General features: G+C 53.1%; 6 protein-coding genes across 6 annotated transcripts; 4 read left to right on the top strand and 2 right to left on the bottom strand.

The window, feature by feature from the left end:
• Nucleotides 1-787: 787 nt before the first annotated feature.
• JN550_009412 (uncharacterized protein) lies at nucleotides 788-3,364 on the bottom strand (the record flags this gene model as incomplete). Its single annotated transcript, XM_049321482.1, has 3 exons — nucleotides 788-1,849; nucleotides 1,910-3,055; nucleotides 3,134-3,364. 3 exons carry the CDS (start codon nucleotides 3,362-3,364, stop codon nucleotides 788-790), a joined length of 2,439 nt encoding a protein of 812 aa, XP_049168567.1.
• A 701-nt stretch (nucleotides 3,365-4,065) lies between these two features.
• Nucleotides 4,066-5,523, top strand: JN550_009413 (uncharacterized protein; the record flags this gene model as incomplete). The annotated part of the gene is made up of 1 exon (XM_049321483.1): nucleotides 4,066-5,523. The coding sequence occupies one exon, from the start codon at nucleotides 4,066-4,068 to the stop codon at nucleotides 5,521-5,523; it is 1,458 nt and encodes a 485-aa protein (XP_049168568.1).
• Nucleotides 5,524-6,207: 684 nt separating this feature from the next.
• JN550_009414 (uncharacterized protein) lies at nucleotides 6,208-6,906 on the top strand (the record flags this gene model as incomplete). The annotated part of the gene is made up of 1 exon (XM_049321484.1): nucleotides 6,208-6,906. One exon carries the CDS (start codon nucleotides 6,208-6,210, stop codon nucleotides 6,904-6,906), a length of 699 nt encoding a protein of 232 aa, XP_049168569.1.
• A 1,051-nt stretch (nucleotides 6,907-7,957) lies between these two features.
• JN550_009415 (uncharacterized protein) lies at nucleotides 7,958-9,087 on the top strand (the record flags this gene model as incomplete). The annotated part of the gene is made up of 2 exons (XM_049321485.1): nucleotides 7,958-8,069; nucleotides 8,219-9,087. 2 exons carry the CDS (start codon nucleotides 7,958-7,960, stop codon nucleotides 9,085-9,087), a joined length of 981 nt encoding a protein of 326 aa, XP_049168570.1.
• A 286-nt stretch (nucleotides 9,088-9,373) lies between these two features.
• Nucleotides 9,374-11,020, bottom strand: JN550_009416 (uncharacterized protein; the record flags this gene model as incomplete). The annotated part of the gene is made up of 1 exon (XM_049321486.1): nucleotides 9,374-11,020. One exon carries the CDS (start codon nucleotides 11,018-11,020, stop codon nucleotides 9,374-9,376), a length of 1,647 nt encoding a protein of 548 aa, XP_049168571.1.
• Nucleotides 11,021-11,912: 892 nt separating this feature from the next.
• Nucleotides 11,913-12,648, top strand: JN550_009417 (uncharacterized protein; the record flags this gene model as incomplete). Its single annotated transcript, XM_049321487.1, has 3 exons — nucleotides 11,913-12,032; nucleotides 12,098-12,204; nucleotides 12,255-12,648. 3 exons carry the CDS (start codon nucleotides 11,913-11,915, stop codon nucleotides 12,646-12,648), a joined length of 621 nt encoding a protein of 206 aa, XP_049168572.1.
• Between the last annotated feature and the right edge of the window lie 1,015 nt (nucleotides 12,649-13,663).

Below are 13,663 nucleotides of genomic sequence, written 5' to 3' on the forward strand. Positions count from 1 at the left end.
TATGTGTTTCTTCACCGGAGTGAGCTGCTTTTGTGAAAACAGGTTCCTAAGGCATCTAAAACCGCACCAAACTGGATGATTTTGGATACAACGGGGCGCCACACAGGTAGATTGGGCTCCTGGATAACCAGCAAGCCAACTCGCATCCTAGATATTACCAGGACCACCACAGCTCAGGCTTAAACTGGACACATTGTTGTAACTTCGGTAGAATTCCAGGTAACCTCATCTATCGATACTGAAGCACGGCGTATCACAGTATGATTTCAATTTTGCTTCGGTTGCTGTTTCCAGCTTCTCTGCACCACTTCTCTTTAGTGTGTTTGTGACAATTCAGCTTTTGGTGACTGAGTTTGCTAGCCGTGAAAAAGTAGGAAAGGTATTTGATGGGACAGTTCATGGGACAGCCCAGGAGAATTACACCTTACCCCCAGACGTCAGCCTCATCCACCAGAAATAGGTGACATGTGTGCGATTGACCTGTAGTGTTAATGCATGGTTATCATAGATCTCAAGTTGCCCCTTTTGACGGGATACTGCGATGTCCTTGTAGACCATCTTGCGGGTGTGGTGCTGCGGACGGCCGAGTGCTGTGTAGGAGGATTGTGGATCAGACGTGTCACTCCAGATAGACGGACACGCTGCCGCAGACCATAACCGTTTTTGCCATTCAGCATATTCCAGCCAAGATCGCTCTATATCGCTGTTCTATCTGGAACTCTCACTAAAAGGAGAGAAGATGACGCCTGACATTTTGTTTTGTTTTACTTCCTTCCCAGATTGTTGACTAAGCCGCGCCACCCCCGAACTTGGTCAGCCATTCGCCATACGCCTTCTTTTGCCTATCCCAGTCCTTCTTCAACTTCTTCGTTTGGCTCTTCGGGATTTCGCTGCCATCCTTCATCTTGGTGGGCATACCCTCTGCGTCCCATTCACTGTACTTATCTGCTGCCTCGCCGGACTTGTACATCTCCTCCGGCTTGACCTTGGCCTTCTCCCACTTTTCTGCGTCGGCGCGCTCCCGGGCCAACCGCGCCTCCTCCTTTGCTCTGGCTTTCTCGGCAGCCTGAGCTACCTTCTCCTCACGTGCTGCAACAAGCTCGGCTGTTGGGATGAACTTGATGAGAGAAGGCTGGTTATCGGGCCTGTCGTCAAGGTATACTCCGAGGTTGGTGAGGTCGAAGTCCCGTATGCGGTCGCTTAGTGCTAAGATGGACTTCTTGGTCTCAGCAGATGCGGTTGGTGCAATACGACGGAGCTCGTCACGGAGCTTCGAGACACCGCGCAAGTAAGGAAGAGCAAGTTGTTCGGGATCGCGGTTGCCGGACTTTGCTAGAGTATCGAACTCCGAATCGGGAGATTGTGAAAGAAGCTGCGATACTGCTTCTGCACCAGGCAGGTCGAGAGCCTTGACGTCTTTTGTCACGGCTTCATAGACGGCCTTGTATGGAGCCACAGCTATTGAGGGCTCAAGGTTTGCTGCAGCTTCAGCGGAAACCCAGCCCAGGCCGTCATATGGTGGCCGGGCATTTGCATCAAGACCCAGAATGCCCACAATCTTGGTGACCCATCTGGCGATAGCTTCGACCGACTTCAGATCTAGGTCGGACTTGTGCTCGCCAATGTGGATATTCGCCTTGCGAACGAGTTCAAGGATGATGCGCATCACCTGAGGGGTATCAAATGAGTTGGTGAGCGCAGCCTCGGTGTCCTTCTTGGCCTGTTCCAGGTCGGTAGACAAGCCCTCAGCCGGCTTGTCGCTGAGAGTAAGATCCTTAAGCTGCCCATCGATTGCTGAGGCTGAGCCGCTGGCCTCATAAATCAGAGACTTTGTATTTATGAAAAAGTTCTGGTGTTGTCAGTCTCGGGTTCTATCAAGGCGCAATTAATCGAGTGCAGATGTACTTACGTTGACGGTACTTTCCCAGCTGTCTGCTGCCGCCCTCATGTCAGGAGATATCTCAACACCGTCATTCCAACGGCCCATCAGGAAGACGATTCTCATGTTACGAGCTGTGTAGGTCGACGCGAGGGCATCCTTGATAGTTTGGAAGTTCTTCAAGGACTTGGACATCTTGGAACCGCTGATGGACAAGTGTCCCATGTGCAAGAAGGAATTCACCCAGTGGTGCTCATGACCGCCTTGGCAGTAGTAGGCCTCGCTCTGTGCGAGCTCGTTGTCGTGGTGAGGGAAGGCAAGATCAATGCCGCCAGAGTGGATATCCATCTGAGACCCCAGGACGTCTGAAGCCATGACCGAGCACTCAATGTGCCAGCCTGGACGTCCGTTGCCCCAGGGAGAGGGCCAGTAAGGCTCGCCCGCTTTGCTGCTCTTCCACAGGGCGAAGTCACCCGGGCTCTTCTTGCCTCCTAGGTTCTTGGAGAGTGATCCTTCACCGTCTTCCTGCAGGACCTTGTCATTCCGACTGTCAGGCCTTAGTCGGGCATATGGGTTGCCGGCCTTCTCGAAGGCGGCAATATCGAAGTAGACGCTGCCTTCGGCATCATATGCGAAGCCCTTCTGCACCAAGCGCTCCACGAAGCTGACGATCTGGGGAACGTATTCCGTAACCCGGGTTACAACGTCGGGTCTCATGACATTTAGCCTGTCCATGTCGTCGGTGAATTCACGCTCCATGTACTGGGTCAAGTCGGTGAACATGGTCTGGTCGCTCGTGTCGATCGTCTCCTTGTACAGGGAGTCCAGGTAAGGGAGCAAAATCTCGTCGGCCATGCCGAAGACGCTGTTCTTGCTGATGGCAATGACTGCCTGGGTCATGTTGCTGATATGCATCTTCAATTTGGCCTCGTCGTCGCCTGGCTTTCCCTCGCCTGACAGGGTGCCCCCCGCCAGAACCTTGCCATAGGCAGCATCTCTCCTTGGTATGTAGTTCTGAATGTCTAGCTGGGGCCCTTCCGGGTCGATCAGCAGGGGGAGGTTGCTCTTGGCGTAGGCGTGGAAGGCGGCGTTGGCGAGCTCTGCAACCTGCTCTTGGGAGTGGCCCTTTTTCTTTTCAAGATCGAGCAGGCGCTGTCTCCTGGCCTTGATAATGATCTGGTTTTACATCTGTCAGTGGTGTCGCGTAGAGCAGGGAGAGCTCAGAGGGACAAGCGGGTATGTGGGCGCGCGCACCTTGTCGTCTATGTCGGTAATGTTCATGACAAAGTTGACCTTGAAGCCAAAGTAGTGCTGCAGGATGCGACGGATGATGTCGGTGGACACATAGTTGCGCGCGTGGCCCAGATGGCTCTGGTCGTAGACGGTCGGGCCGCAAGCATACCACTTGATCTTGCCGGGCTCAATGGGCGTGAAGGGGACCGCGGCGCCGGGCTTCAGCGAGTTGTGCAGCTTGATGGACTCCATGGTGGAGAGGGCTGCGATGCCTCTTTTCGCGATGTGCGGCAGACGGGCTCGGGGTCGGGGTCGGGCTCGAGGGAATGGGACCGGGTGCTTGACGAACCGGAACAGCAGCAGATTCATCAAGTAAGAACGGGAAGAGAAGAGAGCCCCGGAGGCAAGAGAGCGAGGAAACGTGTCATATACCGGAAACGCAAACGAAGGAGAGTCAGCTCGCGGGAAGCGGCATCGATCGCTATGCAGATGTTCCTTTTGAGTCACCGCAGGCTGGAGCTGCTACAGTCACCCACCGGTGCGGGACGGGCAGCTGCACATTTCCCAGGGACCCCATGGCCCCCCCAGGGCCCCCAAGAAAAAGCCACAAGGCCTAAATTTGGCACCCGAGACTCGCACAATCGCTGCGTCGAGCCCACTGTAGCCTTGCAGATCCCCGGCAGAGCAGGGGTCCTGCAGAGCCCGTGATTCGCCGCACCAAGCTACGACACAGCACGGCGTGGTGGGATGAGTGCCACTAAGACCTCCCCGCATCCGACCTGACCTCCAGCCTCGTCTGAAATTTTTGGAGCGTCCACCTACTTGGGTAGAGCCGCCAGGACAGCGTTGAGAGAGCATCGAGGGACCTACAGTAGCACCCTGTCTCCATTGGAGCCTCAAATCCAGCAGCAGGCCTCGAGATATACTCTGCCCGAGTACGCGGCCCCGCCACGATGACGAAGCCCTCCCCCTTCCTCAACCCTGGCCAGACCACAAAGGCCGGCTCTCTGGCCATCGTTCACCTGTCCCGCGACAACCTCGTCCCGGCCATCCTCGACGACACCGTTGGTGAAGTCAATGGCTACGCAGAAGGCACCGTGATCAACACGAGGTTCGGCTCGTTCCCGCATTCAACCCTCATCGGCCAGCCATGGGGCTCTCAGATTCGTGCATCCGTCGTCGACACGGGCTCGAGGGGCAGGAAACGCAAGGTCCGCGACGACACCGACGAACCCAGCAACGACACCGAGGAGGCTGCCTCGGCGAAGAAACCCGCCACGGCCGCCAGTGGCTTCGTCCATGTCCTCCCGCCAACGCCCGAGATATGGACAATGAGTCTGCCTCACCGCACTCAAGTCGTCTACACCCCCGACTACAGCTACATATTACACCGAATACGGGCCCGCCCGGGCATGAGGATCATCGAGGCTGGCGCTGGCAGTGGCAGTTTCACCCATGCCTCGGTCCGCGCCGTGTACAATGGCTACCCTACGGCCGCAGAGGATAGGAAGGGAAAGGTCTACAGTTTTGAATTCAACGAGGCCCGTTTCCAGGCCATGGAGAAGGAGGTCAAAGCTCATGACTTGTCCGACTTGGTACAGATCACGCACCGGGATGTTTACAATGACGGTTTTCTGGTGAATGGCGAGAGCCCCGAGGCCGATTGTGTCTTCTTGGATCTACCCGCGCCGTGGAAGGCCTTGCCGCATTTGTCGAGGCATAGGCCAGCCACAGAGACCGTGAACGGGCAAGACCAGCCTTGGGTATCTCCTTTACGGTCAGATCGGGCGGTGCATCTATGTACCTTTTCGCCATGCATTGAACAGGTCACCCGCACCGTCGATGCCATGCGGAGGCTTGGCTGGATGGAGATTGAGATGGTCGAGGTTGCACACAAGCGCATTGGCGTTCTGCGCGAGCGCGTTGGCTTGAACATGCCCGGTGATCGGGGTTCAAATCAATCTCCCTACGACGTGGCCGAGGCCGTCAACCGCCTGAGAGAGGTCGAAGGCAGGTTCAAGGAGTTTCACGGCCGCAACCAAAAGGCCGCCAAATCGGCGAACGATGACGATGTGGAAATGAACGACAGCGTCGAGGCTTCGGCGGCCGAGACGAATGGTGCAGGTCGGGAGGCGGCGGCAGAACCGCCGTCCGATAATGCGCCATCTGTGCCGTCCTTCATGATGGGCCGTCTGGTACACAGGACAGAACCCGAAATCAAGACTCACACGTCCTACCTGGTCTTCGCTGTCCTGCCCCAGGAGTGGACAGAGGAGCAAGAGGCGGCGGCTTTCGAAAAGTGGCCTTGTGGTAAGGAGAGCAAGGTCATCGGCAGCTTGGACAAGGAGACCCGCAAGAAGGAGAAGAGAGAGCTGCTCAAGGGCAAGAAGAAACGCAAATCCGAGAAGTGAACGTGGGCGCGCAGGACGGAAAGCCTTGCTAGCCGACATAGCTGCTATAGGCAGGCACTCCCTCTTTGACTTAATTGATACCCCATTTCCAACCTAACGTCCTCCGAGTTCCCGGATATTCTCCGAAGTAGTGAAAAATGAGTGAGCCTTTGGGTAAGCCCAGGGTTTGGTATACGCTGAGCGGTCAACTAGTCCCAGTCAGTTTGCCAGGTATAACCCACCCCATCCTCTAGGTTCATTACGGATGCGAGCGTTGAGTTGGCAATGAAGGGAATCCCCAACAGAGCCCAAGTGCTGGCATTCGAACTGAGAGTGAATCAGCCACGTGCACTTTACAACGCGACCCCTGATGCGCTATTGAATGATACCTGGTCGTCTTTTTGTTTTGCAGTATCATAATGCTAGTCTGACGACAAAGCGGGCTAAAGAGTACATTCTTCTTGATACAGCTCATAACGCCAACAAGGCTTTGTTACTTGTCAAGAAATACAATGTGATCTCCGTTGTGCACATATAAGCCTGTGGCAGTGAATGGCATTCGGGATGGCCGGCGACGCGACACACTTTGTCTCTGCTGGATATCTGTCATAGGAGGCACACTTCGTTTCAACTCCCGGCTTCTTCCCAGTTCTGAAGGCAGAATCGCTAATCACCTGCTGTCATAGTGGCACTGCAATCATCGAAATGACAAGACGCCATTCCTTCCCTCAGTTCATCGCGGAGCTCCTGGATGGAGTCTCGATCACGTATCTGGGGCATGGCTCTCTGTACACGTTTCGGAACGAAGACACGGGCTGCCAAGCGGAACTAACACGCCAGCGTCTAAGAAACACAGAGAGAGGAATGCACTTCTTCCAGCAGATTCTCCAATGGGAGCACGACGAGGACTGCGGGTGCATCTGGCCCGGCAATGCTGGAGAAGTCACCCAGGACTCTCCGCCGGCGCTGTGGGACCATGCCCAGGATCTGGTCAACAACGGCGTCATTCATGGGGACATGATCATGCTGTTGATAGGTAAGCTGTTCCTTGGAATCTCTCTCCCCTCTCCCATCCGTTACCAAGGTGAGCCTTGCCGGGACACAGAGGTACACCCTGACTTGCTGGAGTTCACGAGCGACTCGGACAATGCTAGTATTTTCGACCCTTTTGGTGACAGGTGGGCACTGGTAGATCGGGAGAGCGACTGTGTCGACCCCTTAAGCGACTTGTCGTCCACAGATGAGGAGGGGGTAATGTGCCCTTTTGACCCGCCTGACGGCAGTGACGCCGAACTCCCTCTGATCGAATTCGGAGACGTGGACGACCTGATACTAGCGATGGAGCCTATAGACTTGTCAGATTCGATGAGCGACTGTCGGTTTGATCCAAATGAGACGTTCTAAACTCGACACTTCGCTGGCCAGAGAGTTGCAGGTTGTGTAGGCACAAATTAGGCAAGTGTACCTGGGTAAGTATCACCCAGATTGGGAAGTTAATTGAGTAGAAACGTTTCCAGTGGAACAAGTGTCCTCCCTGCGTAGCCAATGAACTGCACGAGATTTTCGTGGCATACAATCGTGAATGTGCGTCTCCAACGTATTGAAATGGGTCATTAGATGGAGTTTCATTATTACCGTTGTAAATGAACTGCATTGGGATTGTATAGTTTCGGTCATGGAAGCGAGGAGTCTCCTCACAAGGAGGTCACCGCGACTTGTTGAATGTACTCTCTGCCGATAGCCGTAGAAGAGTTACCAAGTAGATCGTGCGCGAAGAAGTATAAGATAAGTTAGGGTGACAGGGGAATGAAGAGGGTGTTCGGACGTTAACTCGGATATCTCACAGATACCACAGCGTGGCTTGACCAATGTCACTACGTCCTGGATGGTACCATTGCACGCCTTCCTATGCCAATTTCCTAAGGAGTATTCTGTGGAACATGCTTGCTTGCATCACACAGCAATCATGATCAGATCGCCCTGGGCTGTTTCCACATTCGAGCCGGCAGTAATGTGACTGAAGCCGGGAATGTTTCAAGCTGCACGATCCACGGTGGAGCATGTGCCGTTTTGTCCGCTGAAAGTGATTAAACTGCGAGAGAATGCCCACTTGCCATGAGCACTGCCGATTGCCCGGGCAGTCGGGTCAGTTTGACTTTCTGGAAAAAGCATCTCCCAGCGAAGGTGATTCGGCGGTCGGCAAACGGATTGGGCAACTGGTCAAGTCCTGCGACAGCGGGTACGCCCTTCCCAGCTGGCCCCTCGTGGGAAGTCCGTCGGGGCATGTCTTGGTGCAGGCAGGACTATGTATCATTCAAATAGGACCGTGGATTGGCGTCATCCGCTCGGACGTACGAGTCCCATGCTTTCATTGACTTTCCCCAGACATCCGACATCAAATAACTTCTTGCGACCCCCAGATGCCTCGACGTCTCCCTTCCAGATGTAGTTCACGATGGTTGCACGACGGGGCTCGTTGAGCTGCTGCGGCATGTCGATCCCGGTTCTAGCGCGCAAGTACTTCTCCGTCGTGTTCGTTGGAGCCTGCTTTTCCATTCTGCTGATTGGTGAGTGCCGTCTCCCCCAGCTTCCGCTAGCTGTGTTGGCAGCTAGCAGTACCGCGCTACTGCCCCTGGAGAACGCCCTAGACCCCATCCCCAGATTGTTCATGAGATAGGCGAGATCTGTTTCACTAACCTCAATTTGGGGGCCACAGTTGTTTCCCTGACCGACACGGTAGGCTTCGACACACAATGGATACACCATTATGGCAACTCTCTGACCGCTAAGCCGCCCATCGCAGGGGGTACGCCCTTGAGGATTATGGTGCTGGGGGCGTCGGTCTGCAAGGGCGAGGTATCAAATGGCACCGTGGGATTCCGCAAGCCGCTGCGCGACAAGCTGGTCTCGGTCGGCAACAAGGTCAACATGGTTGGCTCGGCCAGGGTTGGGGAGATGAAGGACAACGATGTCGAGGCCCATGGCGGCAACCGTGTAGACCAAGTCCACGGTTGGGCAACGAACAGCGTTCCGCAGGCAAAGCCAAACGTTTTCCTGATGAACGTTGGGTCGAACGATTGTCTGCAGCGCTGGGACACTCCAAATTACCATGTGCGACTGACGGACTTCATTAACTACCTTCTGGGCACATCGCCGAGGGGTACCGTCATCATGTCCACCCTGTTGACCAACACGGTACCAGATATTGAACCATGCATTCTGGACATCAACCGTCAGATCAGGGAGGTATATGCAACGTTGAAAGAGGAGGGTAGACCAGTGGTCATGGCTGAAATGCACGACCAATTTGTCCCCGAGGGAGACACACTCCCAAGGCCACGCATAGAGAACATCACGCCTGACGGTACCCACCCGGATGATGTAGGCTACGGCATGATGGCCGACGTCTTCTTTCAGACTATTCGCGAGGCGGACAGCCATGGATTTTTCCAGCAGGCGGAGGATGTTGGCATCCCGGATGACGGTGATGCGGAGAGAGATGCAGAGGAGCAACAGCGGCTAGCAGATGAACAGGCAGGTGTAGCACAGCCAAAGGTTAGACGCAGTCTCAGAAAAAGACAGTGACGATGGGAGCGTGCCAGGAATGAGAGAATCAGCATATTCTACACCGAGAAAGTTTGGCAGCAGGCGTTCTAGATTCCACAGCTAGATATCATGTATCAACATTTCAAGTTCTTAGGATTACACCGACTTGCATGATTTCATTAGCTCTCAACAAAACTCGAAGAGCTCAACAAGAAATGTTGTGGTTGGTCTTTACAAAGCAGATGCTCCTTTTTATATATACTAACAATCATAACAACATTGCTAATATGCAGGCTACCGCAGTCCAACCCAGCGGGATTTTCTTTTACCTCCTATTGGATTTTGGTACTTTGCAGAAACATTCTGCACGGGTTATCGCAGAAATTATCTTTTCCGCGAAATGGATTTGAAGAGATGACTCACTGACGCCGAAATCGTTCAGCCTCAGCAGAACGGCAAGGAGAACTGGCACCAGTAGAGAACATGCAAGTCCGATGCATAACTTGCTGGCATCAAGTCTTTGGATGGCATTTCGGCACCGATCCAAACCCCTTGGTTCGTCGGATTCTGCCGGCTCGTCCACGCATGAGGACGTTTCGGTCTCAACTGTATCTGACAGCCATGGATGAACGAGAATGGAAGACGTATCAATTCGGTCCTCGGGTGAGTATTTCATCATTTTTCGCAGCAGCTGACTCAGGGCCAGGATCTCCTCGCGAGAATGATCGTCACTGTTGGACTCCGGTTGAGCCTCTTGAGCCTCATCCGTCTCCTCCTCGTACTGACCTGTGCCCTCCTTCCCTATAGCTGCGGCAAACACATCCGAAAAGCCGGTCCCGGAGATGAGATCATTCCTTGTGGCTAGGAGGGCACCCATGGAGCAAGTGGCTGGCGAACCAAGAGCTTCTGTCTCATCGTCCGTCTTCACTTCAATAGCCGAGCTTGGAGCCTCGAACTCCTTCTCATCCCATAGTGCCCGGTGCTCTTGAGGCAACGGCCCGAGAAAGGTTTCTATCTCGTGGACTATCTGGTTGATTTCTGATCCGTAGAAGCTTCCGCCGAGTAGCAGGTCCTTACTTTGGATGTTGTAGAACGTGCAGGCCAGCGACCAGATGTCTGTGCCAGGCCCGAGACTGCCCCCCAACAAGACTTCCGGGGCAGCATAGGTTGGAGGAATCCCACTAGTGGATCTGGGATCTTCAATTAAGAAAGATTCCCCAAAGTCGACAATGGCAATCTGATCGGTGAATAGGTTTTTGTGCTTGAGAAACGTCGCAGGGGCTACACAGTATTCAGGGGCTATCGGGCGAGGATCGGCTCCAGATGTGGTCTCGACTTCGATTTCATCCGGTTCACCAAGAATTTCCACCATCTCCTCCTTGTCCAATTGCTGGATCGCTTGCTGATCGAGCTTAATGAGAATATTGTTGGGTCTCAGGTCGTTGTGACAGACCCCCTTTTCGTGCAGAAAGCGAACTCCCTTGGTGATTTGCCTGCATGCGGCTTTAATCCAGGGGCTTGTGGCCTCATCCCCGTCATCCAGTTTCGAACGCCATGTAGATACCGCACACCCCATTATAGGCATGATGAAACAGAGATGCCGACCGTTGGGGCCTTCTAGCCAGAACTCCTCGAGCGGCGTTGCTATGTAGTTTTGTTCCAGGTCCTCTAGGGTTGCCACACTCCTAAGGTGTTGAATGACCTTTAGATCTCCAGCTTGATCTGACTGGCTTGCCGCGATGATTTTCACAGCCCTCCACTTGTCGAACTTCTGGTCTCTGCAAAGCCACACTGTACCAAAACCGCCGCTGCCGAGTTTGTGGACGACCTGGAACCGATCATCGAGTACGTCGCCCAAATGGACTGGATGAAACCCCCCTTTATTGTATTTAGCCATATCTTCGATGCCATAGTCCTCGTACATGGGATCCCAGTGGTACTCCTGTAACGTCGAGTCGTCGTGGCTGGCCATCGCGACTGCGAGGCTCGTATTCAGACACAACGGTTTTGACGACAAACCGATGACTAGCTACCGCTTTCCAATTGAAACGGCGGCCTCGGCATTAATCAAGATCAAATTGTTTTTAACCCAAACTGCAGCTGCTTCGACTTATAGAACACTGCAAGCTGTGACAAGAGAAATGATAGCTAAAGAGCTAATATGATATTTGAGCGTAAGTTATGGGTCAGTGTTCTGAGGTGCTGGCAACCCTTTGATCACTTACTCTTGATGTCCTGTGGCATTTTGCAGCTCTTTGTGTCGAGCCGGAAACTGACAAAAACGTCATATGTGTTCATGCGGGTATCAGAACAAAGGCACCAGCTACAGTGAAACGAATCTCCGTCGTCGCAACCTCTCGCCGTTTTTGCGCGTAATTATTAGCAATGACTGGGGATATACATCTTTAATGAATACCTTGAATAGCACCAGTATCAAACACGAAAATGCAAGTTAGCCCCATGCATAGAAGTAGATTATTGTTCTGCGTCGAACTATAGCCTGTCTAATCTGTGTGGTAGATGTACAGTTATTTTTGGCTTCCGGTTGCTCTCATGGAATACTTGCAAGTTCATTGGTACCTTAGATTATGGTAAAGCGACAAAGCGTCTCTCCATTGTATACTTAACAATTCAGTGAAGAAAAGCTTATTACCCTCTTATCGACGCCTGCTTTATGGCTCCGTGTCTTTGTCGAAAGAAGAAGCAGGTCGTCCCTTGTGCAAAAGCTTGAGGATGGCCGACCATTCCAGCTGGTTCTGCCGTGGGAAGTCCGACTTTCTACACAGCAGATTTATAAGATACTAGATTATAATATGCCGAGAATATCTAGACTCAAGGGAGAGTCGATCTCATGGATCCCGGAGATGGTCCTTGGCCCAGGAGCCCCTCCAGCGGGTGGTGGCAGTACGGACAGAGCTACCGAGCTGCAGATGAGGTTCAAAAATGTGGCTTATATACATCCAGGGAGCGATGGAGTTCCCGAGGTGCGGACTTCACTTGATGCTATAGGATTTACGTTTGGATCCAGGTTAAGACTGATGATTCACAGGTTCAATGGTTATGCAGACCGCCGGCACACAAGCTACAACGGGCTGCTGCGGTCGAGCTAGTCAGGAAAGTTGCAAAAAGATGCCGGTGCAACATCATTTGGATCATGTAAGCAACTTGATCATCGTCAGTCTAGTCGGTGCTAATCATATCTCCAGGGGAGGACTACATAGCCAGGCAACAACAGGGTGGGTGAAGACAGCAACCGGCCACGTCCGAGAGATGGCCGACGACGACTGCCACATCACTGTGCGCATGGGAACCGCCGAGAACATCTGCAAACTCCACGGCCATATATATATCCACAAGGAGAAGGAGTGGATAATGACGAGCGGCGGAGAGCGGAAACTAGATATTGCGCGGAGACTGATGACTGAGTCTGAGCGGACATACGTGGGGGGCTTGCCATACCATCTCTGGATCTGGGGCCCCTATGCGCCAGTCTCGGCAACTTGGCCTCGGATCGGACCGAAACTACCTGAGCCACCCTTCGTGAGAAAACCCGAGTATAGTCATTTGGACGAAAAAAGGAGGGGTCGTACTACTTCTTAGGGCTCTTCAATTCTTTACATGGAGTGGGGAATTATTGACCCTATCAAAAAGCGCGGACTCGCCCATGCTTTGTTTGTGCTCGATGGTACCTTGTCGTGTTTGATTGTCTGGTGATGTGGTGGGAGTCACGACGAATTGCATCTGCGGTTTGGGCGAATATTAGAACTAAACCAACCAAAGACCGAATTGCCACGTCACTGTTCTTGCAGAAATCCCGAGGGGGAGATCTGCAGCCAGCTTCGAGCCTGCTCTGGTTGTCTCTTGGAAGTGATAACCTGAGGCACACTTGGACGGCGCTGCATAGTTGGCGGACGTATAGGCAATCCTGAGAAATAGCCATGTACCCAAGTATACATGATCTCCACACTTCTGGGCTGTGGTTGCGGGTAACTCTATGCGACGCACTACAATCATTTTAGTACAACTAGTTGATCAATCACTGGCGTTGATCGCGATCCGTCGCTCCAGGATTTGCTTCCTTCTGGGTAATCCTACTTGGTTACGAAGAGATCTGGCATGTTGAAAGCACTGCATCTTCGGCTTCATCTCTAACTCCCCGTGTTCAAGTCTTTGCCAAGTTGACCTAACAATGATGTCACCATGACACGGCCCACTGGTCCTGTCACCGGATTTAAGCTTGTAACTCTAAGAATGCCTTAATGAGTGGGTATAATGCATCACGGCCAACTATAATTGAACGACTCTGAAGACTAGCTGTATGTCAGGTTCAAATGAAAGCAGGTTCTGGGGTTGACACAGTTGTTTGGATGAAGCATTCAGGCTCTATCTGACTCCATACTAGCAACGGGTAACGGGATGGGTCCTGGTGCAGATAGGGAGCGTTTTCTCGACTCCCACAATCTTGCTATGTCGGCATTGGAGTGTCAATCTGTTGCCAAGGAGCTGATGTCTATTGAAACGATGCTGGTTTACCTTGGGTCACTGGTTGACGGGTGCGCTGAGCATGCGGTGAGCGCCCCGGATCGTCAGCAACATGTGATATTAGCATCAACGT

The sequence above is a fragment of the Neoarthrinium moseri genome, assembly GCF_022829205.1.
Source record: "Neoarthrinium moseri strain CBS 164.80 chromosome Unknown scaffold43_Wmoseri_CBS_16480, whole genome shotgun sequence".
NCBI lineage: Eukaryota > Fungi > Ascomycota > Sordariomycetes > Amphisphaeriales > Apiosporaceae > Neoarthrinium > Neoarthrinium moseri.